Genomic DNA, 20000 nt, shown 5'->3' with positions numbered 1-20000 from the left:
CATAGCACTTCTCCTGCATCTGTCTTGCTGTGAAAATCATATCCATTGTCCCTCTACCAGATGGGAAGCCACATTGTGATTCAGATAGGACATCATTTAGAAGACACCCATTCAGACGAGTAAGAAGAATATTTGTCAGAACCTTATTAAAATGAAGGATAGCAGGATTCCTAAGCAGATGCTCTATGGAGAACTTGTGAATGGAAGGAGACTCCGGCAGAAACCAAGGCTGCGATTTAAGGACTGTGTCAAGTCCTCATTAAAGGCCTATGATATGCAGGACACTAACTGGGAGAACAATGCCTGTCATCGCTACGGATGGAGGAAGCAGGTTAAGGAGGGGATCGACACTCTTGAGAGAGCACGTATCCAGCATGAAGAACTTAAGCGAGCTGCATGAAAGCGCACGGCTCGTATAGTGAATGGGGAAATCTTGGTCTGCAATGTTTACAGTCGTGTATGCTTGTCAGGAGCAGGGATCATTAGCCACCAAACGGAGCCGCAAATGCAAAATATAAGTTAGTCCCAGAGCGCACAATGTTCCTGAAGGTCGGCAATGGTCTTCTTCGGTCACGAGTGGACGGCCATCATCATCATGTATGTATGTATGTATGTATGTACGTACGTACGTACGTACGTACATACGTATGTATGTATGTGTGTATGTATGCATGCATGCATGTACAATCACAATTTTAATCCAGTATTCATCACAACTGTTCGTCGGACGGGAACATGAAACTCTGAGTAACAATTTTTAGATTTTTCAGCTTTAATAGCTTTAAAGCACATTAATCTACCTTAGATATTCGAGTATTATTTTTCTCCACCTTGTTTTGCATTTATGTGCTTACTTTTATGTGTGTGTGTGTGTGTGTGTGTGTGTGTGTGTGTGTGTGTGTGTGTGTGTAAAAAGATAGATAAACAGATAGATAGATAGATAGAGAGAGAGAGAGAGAGAGAGAGTGGGAGAGAGTGAGAAAGAGAGAGAAAGAAATATATATATATATATATATATATATATATATATAGAGAGAGAGAGAGAGAGAGAGAGGGGAGAAAGAAAGAAAGAAAGAAAGAAAGAAAGAGAGAGAGTGAGGGGAACAGTGAGCTACAAACATGAAACTAATTACATCGAGAAGAAATGTTTAGTCAAAGATAAAACAACAGCAACAACAACAGCAACAACAACAGCAACAACAACAGCAACAACAACAGCAACAGCAAAGAGCGAATGAAATAAAAGTGGAACTAGAAAAAGCGACAAAAAAAAAGAACTAAATGAAAGGGGAAAGCTGTGTATTCAGAGAGTTTCCTGTAAGACAGGACAGAGAGGAAGTAGGCAAGTATGGACGCCAATAATGGCTGAAAACTGAAACCAAAGACTTGATCAATGATTAAACAACAAAACACAACAAAAAAAGGATATAAAACAAAAAGATAATGTAAAGTATGTAGACCAGTGGTTCTCAATCGGGGTCCATATGGCCCTTTGGGGGTCCATATAAGGGATTGTTGTTAAGATTTGTGTGCAATAAATTGGTTCTACTTCTACAGCACACAAAAGATTTTAACAATTGTTTTATAGGCGTAGGAGTGACTGTGTGGTAAGTAGCTTGCTTACCAACCACATGGTTTCGGGTTCATCCCCACTGCGTAGCACCTTGGGCAAGTGTCTTCTACTATAGCCTCAGGCCGACCAAAGCCTTGTGAGTGGATTTGGTAGACGGAAACTGAAAGAAGCCTGCCGTTTATATGTATATATATATATGTGTATATGTGTGTGTGTGTGTGTGTGTTTGTGTGTCTGTGCTTGTCCCCCTACCATCGCTTGAAAACCGATGCTGGTGTGTTTACGTCCCCGTAACTTAGCGGTTCGGTAAAAGAGACCGATAGAATAAGTACTAAGCTTCCAAAGAATAAGTCCTGGGGTCGATTTGCTCGACTAAAGGCGGTGATCCAGCATGGCCGCAGTCAAATGACTGAAACAAGTAAAAGAGTAAAAGAGTATACAATTCCTAATAATGCTTAATCATAGAAATATAATAGGAATTTTTCAAACCTCGAATGGCTGCTACGAGGTTTCCCTTCTCCTCAGTAAAATTGGAATCAAAGGGGTCCATAGGCAAAAACTGATTGTGAACCACAGGGGTAAACTCTATTGTTTTTTGTTGTTTTTTTATGTTTAGCATCAGATTGGCTCTGTTTAAGCAGACTTAAGTTTAAAGACGTCCCAGCCATAGCCATTCTACAATTTGTCACAAAAGTTATTGTCGAAATGCTAAGTTAGAGGGCCGTAAACAAACAACACCGGTTGTGAAGCGGTGAGAGACAAACACAAAGGCACACATACGAACACATTCATATAGACACACCCACTCACACTCACGCAGACACTCATATGCTTCCACACAGTTTCCGTTTATCAAATTCAATCACAGAACATCCTTAGTAGACCCACGATGCCGCGTAGTGGGTCTGAAATCACGTGGTTTCTAAAGCTGACTTTTAAACCACACAACAATGCTTGTGGCTATGTTAGGAACATAAAATAAGATTAGACTCCGCTCTTTCCAGTTTGTCTTTACAAAGACATGATTGGATATTTTTCTCTTTTACGTATTTCTGTCGTTAGACTGTGGCCATGCTGGGGCACCACCTAGAAAACTTTTAGTTGAATAGAACGACCCTATTTTGCTAAGGTTATTCTATAGATATTCTATAGAAATAGCCAGTACTGACTTTTTGCTATCACGTTTCGTATCGAGACGGCAGGTGTAAACAAACAATAAGATCTCATTGTTTGTTTACATCAGACGTCTCGATGTGAAAACATTGTAGCAATAAACCGCGCTGGTTATGATTTCTTTAGAATATCTGTAGAAATAACCTTAACAAAATAATGTAAAAAAGCACTGCTAACACAGTAGAACGTGGTGTTGACTTGTAAACACATTTAATATATTTTATAGTATATTATGGTTGCATAACGAAATACCACGTACCTCCAAGTCATTAATGGTTACGTACCAGTTCCGGGAATGCATTTAATATATATATTGGTATATCTAATAACTTACACCGCTGTATGCAGTGGGTATATAAGCAATGTTTTCGGAGGTGAGAATGTTTTTGGAAGTTGGATAGGTACTGATGAGGGGGCAAAAATCCCCGAAATATTATATATACACCCCTTTCTCATTTTTGTTTTCGACCTCATCGATCTCATAATTTACATTCTGATGTCTCGATACGAGTATATATATATATATATATATATATATATATATATATATATATATATATAATGTTAATTCTCTATATGAAGTATTAACAGTAACTGCACGATAAAGTGTAGTATATTGCCACTTAAGTGTGGCTGACCCCTAGGGGTGGATGTTACTGTTGCTTTTAGCCCCAGGAGGACATCTCCTCCAGCTGGCTTATCGACACACGACTGTGTCCTGTTTGCCAAGGGAGTTATCCCTCTCACCTCGACCAGCAGCACGAACGTATCCGGATTTCAGGGTTATTTCCCTTCGTCGGCGTTCGACAGCTGATGACCTTGGTGAGAGAGACAAATCTGGCAAACCTTATATCTGGCAAACCTTATATATAATCTGGCAAACCTTATATATATATATATATATATATATATATATATATACTCAATTTTCAAGTTCAAGCGAAACGAACGCATCACGCAAAACGCACTCCGGCGTTGCTCGGGTCGTTGATAACAATGACACCACGACCAACTGGTATTGCAGTGCATGTCTCTGATAACGAAACATTTATTTGAAATTGTACTAATCAGTGAACAAGGTGTGCATCCCGGCCAACGAGGGGACACATGTGTGTCTGTGACCTTAATTTGCCCTCGCATAGATGCGGAGTGTAGTTGTTGTCTTTACTGAGGTTGTCAAGTAAGACATTTGCTTTTCTTCGCACCACCCGCGTTATAGTACACGCTAAACCACTCTGAAAAATGGGACGATTGTAGCTTACGGCTTACGGAATGAATAATAGGCATGAATATATACTAATAACGATAAGCAACTTTGCATAAATTGGGTTGGATAAAGAGAAAAAAGCTAAAGGCAAAAAAGCTTGAAAGATCTTAGTCATTGCCTCACGTCATTACCACACTTGAACGAATATAGGCACCTACTGTGCTCAATCCTTGGCGAAATTTTATTAAGTTTAAACCTGAGGACGCTTTTTTGGCATTCCTAAGTCGTTTGCTACCAAAAAATCTACATAGATAAATTGTTTTTGGTAGTAATGCCAGAAGCGTTCACAATTATGCCAGAACACGGTTCATTAGTCGATTTTCTGTTGAAAAATAGGGCTTTATGCAAAGAAATGGTATCACAATACTTCAAAAACATTGTTTAATCATGGAATACTGAAAACGTTCACATTGGCAGTATAGTTGTGGCACAAAAGCCATTAGTGACGGAAAATGTGCCAATAATTGTTCAAGAAAAGCATGTTTTTTTGTCATTTTTCGTTGACAGATAGGGTTTGGTGCATCACAAATGCACTCATAACACCCCTTGTACAGTGCTGCATTTTTTGACACCAAAATCATTGAAATTAGCAACGTAGATTAGAAGCAAATCCAAATATTGCCCGAAAATGACCTCAAAATTGTGCGACCCGACTTCATTTTTCGAGGTTATTTTTGTAGTAAAAAAAAATTGTTGTGCAAAAAACATACTTCATTCAGTAGCCGAAAGATTACTGAATCTTTTGATACCTCATACGTCAAAATCAAAGAATGATAACTGCGCTCTTCTTCAATTCAAGATTGTGTCGTGGCATACCGGACGGTTCCAGACTGTTGAGGAATTCAACAGGATAATGAACAGCATCATCCTTATCGACAACTTTGTTGATAGATATATAGATGCGGCTACCTCCATCCCACCGCTGTCTCATTGTTTTTTCTTAATCCCCTTTTATGTCTCACGTATTTTTTCTCTGGAGATAAAAAGAGAGAGAAGTAGTGATAGAGAGACACGTATTCAACCAGAAAGAGAAAGAGAGAGAGAAAGAGAGAGATGGGGAGATAGTGACAGAGATAGAGACATAGAGAGGGACATATAGACAGAGAGAAAGCAGAGGTCCGGCGTCTCGCTTGTTTTTTTCTCCGTAACCCCCTTTCTCTGTCTGTCTCTCGTGTTTTTTCTCTAAAGAGAAAAAGAGGTAGAGGTAGTGAAAGAGAGACACATATACAACGAGAGAGAGAGAGAGAGGGAGATAGTGAGAGAGACAGAGACATAGAGAGGGACATATAGACGGAGAGAAAGCAGACTTCTGGCGGCGACATCAAAGGAATAAATGTAATGTATAAAGTTAGAGAAAGTTGGAGGTGGGTTGAGTGATAGGTGGAGTATTTTTTTCACTTTGTAAAAGGCATTGCAGTGAAATAGACAGTACGTGGATTGCCAGAAACAGGAGCCGATACATCAAGTCGGCCTCCTCCCAATCCGTTTTCGGAAAATAAGTGCACAGTTATTTTAACAACAAAATCTTATATGGACCCCTAACAGTTATATGGACCGCGGTTGAGGACCACTGGTATATCAAAATAGAACCCCAAATAAAGTCTTCCAAGTTATTTTATATGCAACGCACTTACTGACCACATTGTACAAGAGGGTGCTGAAAAGTTCCTGGTTTTAAGGGTATTGCGAAAAGCCTGGCTGGAAGCTAAGAAAACTGAAAGACAGCTGCGACAAGTGTGTGAATCTGAGAGGAGAATATGTTCATTAAAATCATAGTTAACTAATCCTCCGGTATTTTCTCTTACCCAAAGCCAGGAACTTTTCAGCAATCCCTCCGTATATTTGTCACGTCTCCCAAGTCTATATCATGCAACTCACAACTCACCCACCGCATATATTCTGTATAATCATCTTGCAGTCTACTACAATTATAGACGCCACATTTTTATAGAGTTATTTCGGGTATGGCATTGTTTCATTGGGTTCATTTAGAATGGGACTTAAGTAACTAACAAGTGGATAAAGTTTAAATTCATATTTGTTTTGTGTGTTTGCATGCACGCATGCACGCACACACACACACACACACAGACACATATATATACATACACACACACACACACACACACACACACACACACACATATATATATACATATATATATATATATATATATATATATATATATATATATATATATATACATATATATATATATATATATATATATATATATATATATATATATATATATATATATATATATATATATATATATATATATATATATATATGAGATTGCAGATAATATTTCTGAATCTATTTGATTCTTTAGATGTGCTGGCCTCCTGATAATTAATCGATATTAATTAATATATGAATAATTACCAGATTTTATAATTATATATATATATATATATATATATATATATATATATATATATATATATATATATATATATATATATATATATATATATATAATAAAGTAAAGTTGTGGAATACCGTACGAGTGGAAATATATATGAAAGAAGGTTTGAAGATGCACTTATTTTTTTAAAAATATTTATTTACTTAACCGGTTTCACTTTTTTAGAAAAAGATTATCAAAAGTCTTTGAGAATAATAAAAAATGTTAAAAAACAGTTCGAGAATTAAAATGCATATATACATTCTTTGATGATAAAATATATTTAAAGTATAAAGCTTTGTATGAACTTTGTATTGTTACATACTGATTATCACACATTCTCTGATATTAAAATGAAAATGTTAAAAACAGTGTATGAAAATACACATATGGAAAAATACATATACATATTCTTTGACAATACATATACATATTCTTTGACAATAAAGTTGAAGAGGAACTGACCTGGCTTTTTCCTCTTGTGTATATTGAGGGAATGTTTTACTGTCTTAAGAGACAGTATGACTGGCTAGCTGGGGTGGGAGGGAAGAAGAGTTAAAAAGGATTTTTAAATTTTATTTTTGGTTGGTCTGTGACAGTCTGTCATGGTTCACTGGTTTTTGGGACTGGTTTTGTGCACATCTCTATGTGTGTGTGTATATATGTGTGTTTGTGTCCGTGTCCGTGTGTGTGTGTGTGTGTGTGTGTGTGTGTGTGTGTGTGTATGTGCCGTTTTTATTGCTCCCAGAGTTTATTGTCCCAAAAACCAGTGAACCATGACAGACTGTCACAGACCAACCAAAAATATAATTAAAAAATCCTTTTTAACTCTTCTTCCCTCCCACTCCAGCTAGCCAGTCATACTGTCTCTTAAGACAGTAAAACATTCCCTCAATATACACAAGAGGAAAAAGCCAGGTCAGTTCCTCTTCAACTTTATTGTCAAAGAATATGTATAAGAATATGTATATGTATTGTCAAAGAATATGTATAAGAATATGTATATGTATTTTTCCATATGTGTATATTCATACACTGTTTTTAACATTTTCATTTTAATATCAGAGAATGTGTGATAATCAGTATGTAACAATACAAAGTTCATACAAAGCTTTATACTTTAAATATATTTTATCATCAAAGAATGTATATATGCATTTTAATTCTCGAACTGTTTTTTAACATTTTTTATTATTCTCAAAGACTTTTGATAATCTTTTTCTAAAAAAGTGAAACCGGTTAAGTAAATAAATATTTTAAAAAAAATAAGTGCATCTTTAAACCTTCTTTCATATATATATATATATATATATATATATATTTTTTCCTGCGAACAATGAAAGAAGCAAATGGAAAACAAGACAAACAACCCAAAGAACGATGCTTCATCAGTTGTCATCTGTTTTTCTATCCGTATTTCGAGCAATTCAAGACAAGATGCCCCTTCGATAAAACAGTTGCTCCCGCAAAGCAAATTAAATAAAATTCGGGATTTTGCGGAGAGTCAAAATTGGTGACAAAAACAGGACAGTGAAAACAAACAGGAAGGACTGCTAAGCCTAAACAAGGTTGTGGTGGCAAACGCGAAGAAACGAGCTTGGACAGGAGACAGACGAGAATACGTCTTCCTTGGCCAGCTGCAGCAGGAAGAAAGAAACACAAGTTAGGAGAAGAAAGAAAAATGGCCGATGGTCACGTGGGAGCCAAGTGAGCAAAGGAGGAAGAGTGAGGGAGAGAGAGTGACAGACAGAGAACTGTGAAGAGGAGAGGAAAAGATTTGGAGATAGGGTAAGGGAGAAAAAAGAGAGGGAGAATAGGAGGTAAAAGAATAAGAGAAAGGAAGGGAGAAAAATACGAAAGAGCAATAGGAAGAATAGAGTCGCATCAGAGTTGTTAAGATAAAACTTACTTCGAAAAGGATGCGTGGTGTTCAATCATATAATAATAATAATAATATATATATATATATATATATATATATATATATATATATATATATATATATATATATATATATATATATATGAATATATACATACGTATACGTTCATACATGTATATGTATGTACATACGCATATGTGAGCACAGGACGTCACAAAACGTAAACAGCAAAAAATACGAAATACGAGGACATATACATATAGCTATATGCATATATATATATATAATAATACAAAGAATATATATACATGTATACACACATATATGTACATACTTACATCTACATGTGTATATATATGCATATCAGGGTACAGGACGTTAGAACAATGAACTACAGACAACGGAACGAACATATAGGAAAACGGAAAACCACTTGGAATATTCCTTCATCAGCTGTCTCTATTCTAACCTGACGTTTCGAAGATATATATATGTAAGATGGGTCAGAAGTCACGCACAAAATAATTTCAATACGCTCCCGAATTGTCGAACAACAATTTTCCTAAAAATTTGATAAAATAACAAAACGAATAGTAATAATAAACCGTAATATAAATAAAATGCCAAATGATTCAGTGCGTGTCTTTTGGCCTACTCTGTTTGTGTATGTACACACACACACACACACACACACACACACACATATACACACATACGCGCGTGCGCGCGGCAACTTTGTCCGTTCATGGTGGGACGTACTTCATTGGAAAAAAATGGAAGTGGGAAGTACGACAGATCACTCACAACTCAACAAGAAAGGGTTCAACGACCCCTCCGAGTATTGATCCGTTATTGGTGGTCATACGGACTCACTAATTCTCTCCCCCGTGCCCTCACTCTCTTTCAGTCATTACGTATTTTCTTCCCCCCTTCCTCACCACCAAACCACCAATACTCTCTCTATGTATGTACTTACTTAAACTAGAGACATACACACACACACACATATATATAGATACACACACGCACATATATATAGATACACACACACACATATATATAGATACACACACACACATATATATAGATACACACACACACATATATATAGATACACACACACACACATATATATAGATACACACACACATATATATAGATACACACACGCACATATATATAGATACACACACACACATATATATAGATACACACACACACATATATATAGATACACACACACCCACATATATATAGTTACACGCACATACATATATATAGATACACACACACATATATATATATATAGATACACACACACACATATATATAGATACACACACACACATATATATAGATACACACACACACATATATATAGATACACACACACACATATATATAGATACACACACACACACATATATATAGATACACACACACATATATATAGATACACACACGCACATATATATAGATACACACACACACATATATATAGATACACACACACACATATATATAGATACACACACACACACATATATATAGATACACACACACACATATATATATAGATACACACACACACACATATATATAGATACACACACACACATATATATAGATACACACACACACACATATATAGATACACACACTCACATACAATTGTTTTTAATAGAAGAGAAATAAGTACTCAGTAGATGATATAGAGTATAATTATATTTCTATGGTTTCTGCCTTCTGTTGTTACTTTAAGTTTCACGGATGCCTGATCAATCAGACAGCCATGCTTGTCTCCTATCATCAAAAGAAGTTGTCTTAATTAATGAATGTGTGTATGTGCGTATGTGTTTAACTTACGCATTCATTCTCTCACTCTCTCCACCCGCCCACTACCTACCTACCCCCCCACACACACACATACACACATCACAGGGATGTCTTCTTATACATACATACATACATACATACATACGCATCATACAGGCAAGCATACTGAAATAACACACACACACACACACCGCCTCTCTTTCACTCTCTCACTCCCCCCTCTGTCTGTCTCTCTCTCTATCGTTCATTGCCTCTCTCTCTAATTTCACTTTTATTCTTTTCTCTTACTATCTATCCTCTCTTCTTCTTCTTTCTCTCTTTCTCTCTCGTTCTCTCTCTTTCTCTCTCGTTCTCTCTCTTTCTCTCTCGTTCTCTCTCTTTCTCTCTCGTTCTCTCTCTTTCTCTCTCGTTCTCTCTCTTTCTCTCTCGTTCTCTCTCTTTCTCTCTCGTTCTCTCTCTTTCTCTCTCGTTCTCTCTCTTTCTCTCTCGTTCTCTCTCCCATATTACTCTTACCTTTATCTTTCACCATTTCTTCTCACTTCTCTCCATGTTCTACAGTCTCTTTCTTTGTAACTCTCTCTCCTTTTCTCCCCTCTTCCTCTCTCTCTCTCTATGCCACTACTTCAAGGTTTTTCTCAGACACTCCTTTATCTTTCTTTTTACCCCTCTCTATCTTTCTCTTTCTCTCTGTGTGTAACTCTTTGTATTTTCACCTCTCTCCCTTTCCCCCTTGCTCCCATTCTGTCTTGCTGTCTTTAGGCTTCAACCTCACTTCATCAAACACACACACACACATATAACATACTTGGGCAAGCATATAACAATACAGCACACACACACACACACACACACACACACACACACACACACACACACACACACACAAACACACACACACACCTTTTATTAGTACATTAAGGCTACAATTTGTTTCATGTTAGGAAATATCTCAGCAACTTTTCAAGCCTTTCACATAGAAAATTGGTGTTCGTCTCCATTTTGGATTAAAACATTGTTGTCTTAATAAAGAATCTTTACCTACCGATGAAGTGTTGAGCATCCATTGTTCGATATGTACACACACACGCGCGCGCATATATCATCATCATCATTATCGTTTAACGTCCGCTTTCCATGCTAGCATGGGTTGGACGATTTGACTAAGGACTGGTGAACCAGATGGTTGCATCAGGCTCCAATCTGATCTGGCAGAGTTTCTACAGCTGGATGCCCTTCCTAACGCCAAACACTCCGAGAATGTAGTGGGTGCTTTTACGTGCCACTGGCACGAAGGCCAGTCAGGTGGTACTGGCAACGGCCACGCTCAAAATGGTGTATTTTACGATCCACCAGCACAGTAACCAGTCCAGCGGCACTGGCAGCGATCTCGCTCGAATGTTTTTACACGTGCCACCGGCACAAGTGCCAGGAAGGCGACGCTGGGCACAGGTGCCATCACGATTTCGCTTTCGCTTGCCCCAACAGGTCGTCGCAAGCCGAGTTTCGTGTCCAATGAAGGAGACGACGTTAGCATGGGTGTCAGTCGTCGAATTTAGTTCGATTTTGATTTCACTTGCCTCAACAGGTCTTCGCTCGCAAGCGAAGTTTAGTGCCCACGAAGGAAGGTACGCATAAGTGGGCTGGCTACACCTCTGGCAGAGGCCTTGGATTTAGGTCTCACTTGGCTTGCCGGGTCTTCTCACGCACAGCATATTTCCAAAGGTCTCGGTCAGAAGTCATCGCCTCGGTGAGGCCCTACCAGAGTAAGCACATAAATGTGAAACACAGTGGAAATAAATAGTACTTGAATACTGGAGGTAGAGTAATATACTTTATTATTAAAGCTGCTAAAACATCACAAAAAAAAACAACTTAGAGTTTCACGTTCCCGTTCGTTTGACAGTTGTGATTTAGAATGTTTATTTTTTTGGTGCTGTTTTTGCAGCTTTAATAATAATTTATATATATAAATTATATATATATATATATATATATATATATATATATATATATATATATATATATATATATATATATATATATATATATATATATATATATATTCTTTTACTTGTTTCAGTCATTTAACTGCAGCAATGCTGGAGCACCACCTTTAGTCGAACAAATCGACCCCAGGACTTATTCTTTGCAAGCCTAGTACTTATTCAGTTGGTCTCTTTTGTTGTCAAGCGATGGCGGGAGGCTAAACACAGACACACATAAACATATACATACATATATACGACAGGCTTCTTTCAGTCTCCGTCTACGAAATCCCGAGGCTGTAGTAGAAGACACTTACCCAAGATGCCATGCAGTGGGACTGAACCAGGAACCATGCGGATGGGAGGCAAACTTCTTGCCACACAGCCACGCCTGCGCCTATATAAAGTAACAGTTTAAATGAGGAAAGAGGTCAAATTTCCACAGCTTACACGTGTTCTGCTGTCAACGGAAATCACTCAGAGATTTAGTATAACACATCTCTCTGTTTTACGAGATCAGCGACAGTGAGTCACTAGACAATTACATAGTAATTTGCGAGTGGAATGAGCTTTCATAACTAGCTAGTGATTAGCACACGCTGAGGACGGGTAACCAGCCAGAAACTCGTGAGGCTAGAGATGGGAGCGATGACCTCCCCTCACAAATACTAATCGGACTCAGACTGTGTGTCGTTAGCAAGCTAGAGGAGATGTCTTCCTGGTACTACAAACAACAGTAGCACTGTCCTGTATAGGACGCCACACTTAGTTGACAAATAAATGTTACAATATATATATATATATATACATACATATATATATATATATATATATATATATATATATATATATATGCGAGTAAAAATAAATACAAAAAAGGTGGGTTTTTTGTATGATTGTGTATAGAGGAATATATTATTTTGTTTAAAAGAGTTCCAACACTGTCTGTTTTTTATGTTTTATTTATATTCTTGCAGAACCAATGTGGGGTATAGAATATGGAATATACAATATATAATATAAAATAAAATAAAATAAAAATGGATGGCACCATGAAATAAAGTATTGAATGTAGATGAAATATTGAGTGTTCAATATAAAGGATCAAATATATAAATATAAATATAAATATATAAAGGCGACTCGAGTTTCAGGGCTATTTCCGTTCGTCATGGCCGGTTATGACATATATATATATATATATATATATATATATATATATATATATATATATATATATATATATATATAATGTTTTATCTTTTATCTTTTACTTATTTCAGTTATCAGCCTGCGACCATGCTGGAGCACCGCCTTGAAGAATTTCACTCGAACAAATCGACCCCGGTACTTATTTTTTTAAAGCCTGTTACTTATTTTATCGGTTGCTTTTGCCGAACCGCTATGTACATATATACTGATTGACCGCTAGCCACTAAAGGTTTTTTTTATTCTCTCTCTCTCTGTTTATTTACTCGTGTTTCTTTCTGTTGAAGAGCGTAGGCTCGAAACATAAAGGACTTTCTCACAATTCCAAGCATTAAACTAAAACACCTGTTTGTTGTTTACACACCTATATATATATTCGGCGGGCTAGTTTTCAGATTCCGTCTACCGAATCCACTCACAAGGCTTTGGTTGGCCCGGGGCTATAGTTGAAGACACTTGCCCAGGTTTCCACGGCGTAGAGCTGAACCCGGAGCCATGTGGTTGAGAAGCAAACTTCTTACCACACAATCATGCTTGTATGGCAAGCGTGGCTGGGGCTAAACCGTAACACGCATTTCGTTACAAGTACTTTGTTTCTCACTCTCCCTTCCCCTCTGTCTCACACTCTCACACACTCTCTCTCTCTCCCCATCTATACTCACTCTCTCTACACACATTGATACTCTCCTTATCTCTATATGTCTATATTTCTCTTCTTCCTCCTCTCCATTCTTCACCTGTCACACTGTCACGCCTCATCTTTTCATCTCGTTTTCTCTCTTTATATCTTTCTCTCTCTCCCTGTCTGTCTGTCTGTCTCTCTCTCTCTCTCCCTCTCCCTTTCACTATTTCTCCCTTTCTATTTCCCTCTGTATCTATATCTCTCTCTATATGTATATACATATATACGTGTGTGTGTGTGTGTGTGTGTGTTTTCTATCACTTCACGTCCTCTTCCTTCTCTCTGCACTCTTTCTCCTTCCTCTCTCTTTCCATCCCTCCCTCCCTCCCTCCCTCTTTTCCTCCCTCCCCCTCTCCACTTGACAACCCGTCAGTCACACACACTCACCAGCAACACTGTTCTTCTCACACCCCTCACTAAATGACACATTAGCTCGCAGCGCGCTGCTGCCGGCAACAACAACAACAACAGCAAAAATAAAAACAACCACCACCACCACCACCACCACCACCACTACTACTACTACTACTACTACTACTACTACTACTACTACTACTACTACTGCTACTAGTATTACTACTACTACTACTACTACTAGTACTACTACTAAAACTGTGGCATCAACATCGCCGACAGGAGCCAACGGTGAAGCCTGTACGTGGCCGGTAAAACTGGTAGAAATAGCAGCCAAGTCTCAGTTCGCTCACACGCACTGACTGTTTTAGAGAAGGAACGTTGGATAATGTGATCCTCGACTAATCCCGACTGGACTGCCTTTGATCACAGTTCTGCTTTACCAACCCTATCTGACTTGGGGTTAAATAACAACTAAATCAACAACATAAAGAAAAACACAATTATAATCCTTCTATAACAACACCCGGTGAAAAGACTTACATATATATACATATATATACATATATACACATTCGTATACACACACGTACATACATACATACATACATACATTTGTGTGAATGTATTGTTAGCAATCCACACACGTGTGACGTGTGTGTGTATATATATATATATTTTATATATATATATATATATATATATATATATATATATATATATATATACGTATAAATGCGTATATGTGTAATATAGTAATGTATATATAAGTAAATGTGTGTATACGTCTGCATGTATGTCAAGTGTTCTGAATTATTACTGCCAGTCATTACCCGGTCTCGTCTCTTACCTTGACAGAAACAATTGATGGAGGTCGAAGGTAAGTCCAGAATTCAATATATTCACCTATGGAGGGGTCCCTTACTTTGGTGTGTCACACTGATTCGATGTGGTGGCCTAGGTTGGGCTGGAGTGCTGTCAGTTTCTACGTTTGTTCGCCCCTCCCACCTTCCAAACATTTTGATGATTCTATTTATTTTCTTGTTCTTCATTGCTTTTTTTTCTTTTTCTTTCGGTGGAGTTTTGGATAAGGTACCCAAAGTACCCCACTCCTCATGTTAAACGAAACGTTATAAGGAAGCCGTGGGTATAATTGTAATAAAGCAAATTAAAATAAAATAATATTATTCTGAGAAAATAATATTATTTTATAATTTCGTATAAAACTCAGTAAGGCAACCCTACACATGTGTGCCCCACTGACTTTGTTGCCTCATAACTTCCAGAAAAATGCATGTTATGATGAAATTTTCTACAAATATGCTTCAGATGGTGTACATTCTAATTATATCGGAATATGTGGTCAAAATTTTTTTCCGAGGGTTGGGTGAGGAATTTCGGAAAATTCACACGAGACAACTTTTTTTACACATAACTTTCAAAAACACGGGTAATTTTTTAAATGAAATTTTCTATAACTACCTTTCAGAGTGTACAGATGACGATTAATCGGCGGGGCACACATGTGTAGGAGTGCCACTCAGTAAATACTAGAAAAAAAGATATAATCTTTATTTACTTTCATAAGAGGTGTTGCGCGCCTAAATCCGAAACTTCGCTTGTTCTTATTTATTCTTTTTTTTCTATTATTCATATTATTTGCATTATTCTTATCTTTGTATTATTGTTCTTGTTCTTGCTATTGTTGGGATCCTCCTCCACCACCCTTTTGTATCTTTTATTATTTCTCTCTTATAATGTCGCCCAAGTCTTAGGAAGCATCTGCGGCCTAGGGTGAATGAACTTACTCTAAGCATATACCTGTAGATTGGAGAAGAAAGACGAGGGCTCGTACTTTTGCTAGTCAGGGTGAGCCAGGATCTGTTGAGTTCCTTGATTGGCGCTTGTAGGATGTTCTCCTTCATCAGGAGGACTGCATCATTCATGCATTCACATAACTTTGCATGTTATGCATACTTTTATCTCATTTCACCTCCCCGACCCTTCCTCACTCCGTCTTCTATGTAAATCCGCACAAATCATAAAACGTCTTCGTAATGTCCCCCTCATCTGATGCCCCTATGGCAAATAAAAAAATATCATCATCACCATGATTTATTATTATTATTATTATTATTATTATTATTATTATTATTATTATTATTATTATTATTATTATTATTATTACTGAGTTCAAATTCAGCCGAGGTTGACTTTGCTTTTCATCCTTTCGAGGTCAATAGATTAAGTACTAGTCGAGCACTGGGGTCGATGTAATCGACACGTCCCTCTCCCCTGAAATTTCAGGCATTGTGCCTCTAGTTGAAAGGACTGTGGCGAGGATGGCCTGCATGAATGGATCTACTCTGAACATAGGCTTGTATGTTGAGAAGGAGAGAGAGACACCTGCTGAGGTGCTCCTGACAGTCGGGGTAACCAGGACGTGTGGGATCCCTTGGTTGTCCCTGGGTGGAGCTCCTTCATTTTGAATTTTTGTTGTTAATTGTTCTTATTTCAATTTTATATACGATGTGTTGTATTATCCCTTTTTATTGTGTGTTCGGCCCTCTTGGCCAATAAAGAAAACATTATTATAATTATTATTATTATTATTGTTATTATTGAGTGAGAGAGCAGCGCATGCCATCAAAGTGACACTGGGATACAAGTATATGTACGGATCATGACTACCCGTCTGATAAGGGTACACCAGGTACATGCATTACAACCATATGTGCACGATATGGTCATCTCATATCAAGATTAACAGCGCATGACCTTGCACATGGGGCCCACTTAGAATTTTCTTCGGGTTGAGAAGCCCATCTCGCTCAAAAGGTCCCTGAATAAGGGTTGTTTAAGGATGTAGAACGAAACACTCGTTTCCAGAGGTGAAATATTCAAACTCCAATGAATTCCTCTCAACACGTGTCTATGGTGCTCCCCCTCTACATAGATCTTGATCAGAGATGCACATATCATCAGCCACTAAATCAACTGGTTATGGTCAAACAACAGACAAGCAAATCTGTGGTATTGAGCAGAACATTTGCTGTAGCCCATCTTTTATACGAAGGCAAAACAATGTACAGTTAAGATCAGAAGCCATGAGAGCCAGTGCCTGGTATTGCATCAGGGCGCCAACAGCTGAACCTGCCCGAAATGCTAGCAGGGGAACGAAACCGTTTTGCATGCAATAATCCAGTGTCCGTGCATTATAGAGTTGTGGGATTGTGTGGAGCAGCTGTTGTCGCATGTAATACGAATTCAGCTGTCTGCTGAGTGTAGTGAAGATTGACGTACCACCTTGCTTAAGCAGAGAAGGAAGGCAGATTTTTTCTGCTTAGTGGCTGTGACAAAAGAAGCTGTATGGTGGACCAATCTGAAGGGGTTGCAGACAGGCAAATTCTGTTAAATTCCTCACCATTTTCTTTAAATGTCATTTAAAGAGGAAGGTGAGGGTAGAGTAGGAAGTGCTGCCTTCTAGTGTGTTTATCAAAAGTGGTCGACGGTGGCAAGTCTGATGAGACTGAATGGATCTACTATGAATATGCTTTTCTAAGCAGAAGGAAAGAAACTGGAAGATGGCACTTTCTCATGCCTTGGAGATGGCAGAGTAATCCGGGATTTTTGTGTAGGGTTTACCCCGGATCACCCTAATTGGACTGCCCCACAAGTGGGGATTCTATTTATTTATTTACTATAATTTATTTCTCTACTTTCTATTATATAACTTGTTATATCCTTTAACGTAGTAATATCTCCCTTTGGTTGAGGTTAACCCCACATGCTTATGTCTTTGTAATCTTTTTGTGCTGTAACTCGTCCTTCGATATTGTCCTCCATGTCTTGGGCTCTTGTGGCCAATAAAAGAAACCATCATCGTCGTCATCATCATCATCATCATCATCATCACCATCATCATCATTATTATTATTATTATTATTATTATTATTATTATTATTATTATTATTATTATTATTATTATTGTGGGGTGAGCCGGTACAAACATTAAGTCGTCGGACAAAATTCTTAGTGGCATTTCTTCCAGTTCTTTAGTTCTGATTTTAAATCTTGCTCGCATCAACTTCGCCTTTTATTCTTTCAGGGTCGATAAGGTAAACTAACAATCAACCACTTTGGTCGATGTAATCGACTATGCTCCTCGCTCAAAATTTGTGGCCTGGTGTCCGGAGCCCTTTTCCTCTCCACTCTCACTTTTCCGTTTACCAGTTCTATTTGGAAAGAAAAGTGAGTGTGAAGACTGACGGGCTTTTTCCACAGTGATTTTGTCAAAAGGTGGGTAACTATAGCGAAAATGGTTAGGGTGACTGGTACTACTTTAAGCCTGCTTCTGTTGACGGGAGCGCAAGAGCTGGGCGAAGGTTTGTGGTTCCTGGTTGTCTGCGTGATCTTGAATTTGTAGGGTTTCTCTGATTAGCCCCCGTTGGAGGCTTCTCTTGTCTCAGAAGGCCTGCACCAAATATATATTCACATATTTTATATGCTTTACGTCTTTTCTCCATCTCTTTTTCTCCTCACTCGATTTTATGTAAACCTTGTCCCACATAAACTGTGACCTTAATCTCCACCCTCATTTGACGCCCTTGGGCAAATAAAAGACATCATCATCATCTTCATCATCATCATCATCATCATCATCATCATCATCATCATCATCATCATCATCATCATCATCATCATCATTCACAGAGATCAGCTTTGTTTTTCATCTCTTCGAGGTCTATATGATAAGTACAAATCAAGTATTAAGCTCAATGGAATCGACTAACACAATTTTTCTAAAACTGTTGGCCTCACACCAAAATTTTAAACAATTATTATGAATGGGGACCTTTCATAATATTTTTTCCTCTCTTACTTGTTTTCATTTTTCCCACCATTCACGTAAACCTCCAAATTGTATGTAGTACCACTTCCTTTCCACTCTCCCCTACTGTATTTTGAGCTTTGGTGCTTAATAAAGAAATCACCATTATTGTCGTTATTAATCGAATCGAAGGGCGAAGGGAACGCGGTGGATTGGCAGACTTGTTAGCACATCGGACAAAATGCCATGAGGAATTTTTTCCGGCTCTTTACACTCTGAGTTCAAATCCCACCAATGTCAACCCGGCCTTCATTTATTCTGAGTAGATATAATACAGTACCAGTCAACAACTGGAGTCAGTTTAATTGATTAACCTAACCCCTTCTCTAAAAAAACTGCTGGCCTTATGCCTACGAAAAATTTATATTATTAGTTGTTGTTATTGTGGTTTAGCCCCAGATCAACCAAATAGAAAAGACCCGTGTGGTTATTTGACTTGCTAGAAATAGTAACTAAATCCTTCTCAATCCAAAACCTACCACATTGAACAAAGCAAGAAACATTCGTTAATCAAACCCCAGAAGTCTAGAAGGGAAGGTCATGGCTGAAATACTTTTGATCATGGGTTTACTTGGTCATAGCTGACACACTGTTAAACAGCGATAACAACTTACGTCACGCACAAGTACACAATCTTGGTGGTTTCTGATCCGTGATCTGTCATAGTGCTTCAAGTGAGAGCCAGGGCAGCTCTCTCACGACACACTTCACTGATGTAACACAGAAATAACACACTG

General features: G+C 37.8%; 1 protein-coding gene across 1 annotated transcript in view; it reads left to right on the top strand.

Annotated features, from left to right (window-relative positions):
* Window positions 1-20000, top strand: part of LOC106877431 (Golgi-associated plant pathogenesis-related protein 1) — a 140045-nt gene that overhangs the window by 12367 nt on the left and 107678 nt on the right. The window contains exons 2-3 of the mRNA XM_052975382.2: window positions 13411-13474; window positions 15231-15252. Of these exons, the coding sequence (XP_052831342.1) occupies window positions 13427-13474; window positions 15231-15252 (70 nt within the window). The 5' untranslated portion in view covers window positions 13411-13426. The remainder of the gene's footprint in view (window positions 1-13410; window positions 13475-15230; window positions 15253-20000) is intronic.

This window comes from Octopus bimaculoides, chromosome 21, assembly GCF_046866305.1.
Source record: "Octopus bimaculoides isolate indiv1 chromosome 21, ASM4686630v1, whole genome shotgun sequence".
NCBI classification, from domain to species: Eukaryota; Metazoa; Mollusca; class Cephalopoda; order Octopoda; family Octopodidae; genus Octopus; species Octopus bimaculoides.
This window is presented reverse-complemented; position numbering and strand designations above follow the sequence as displayed.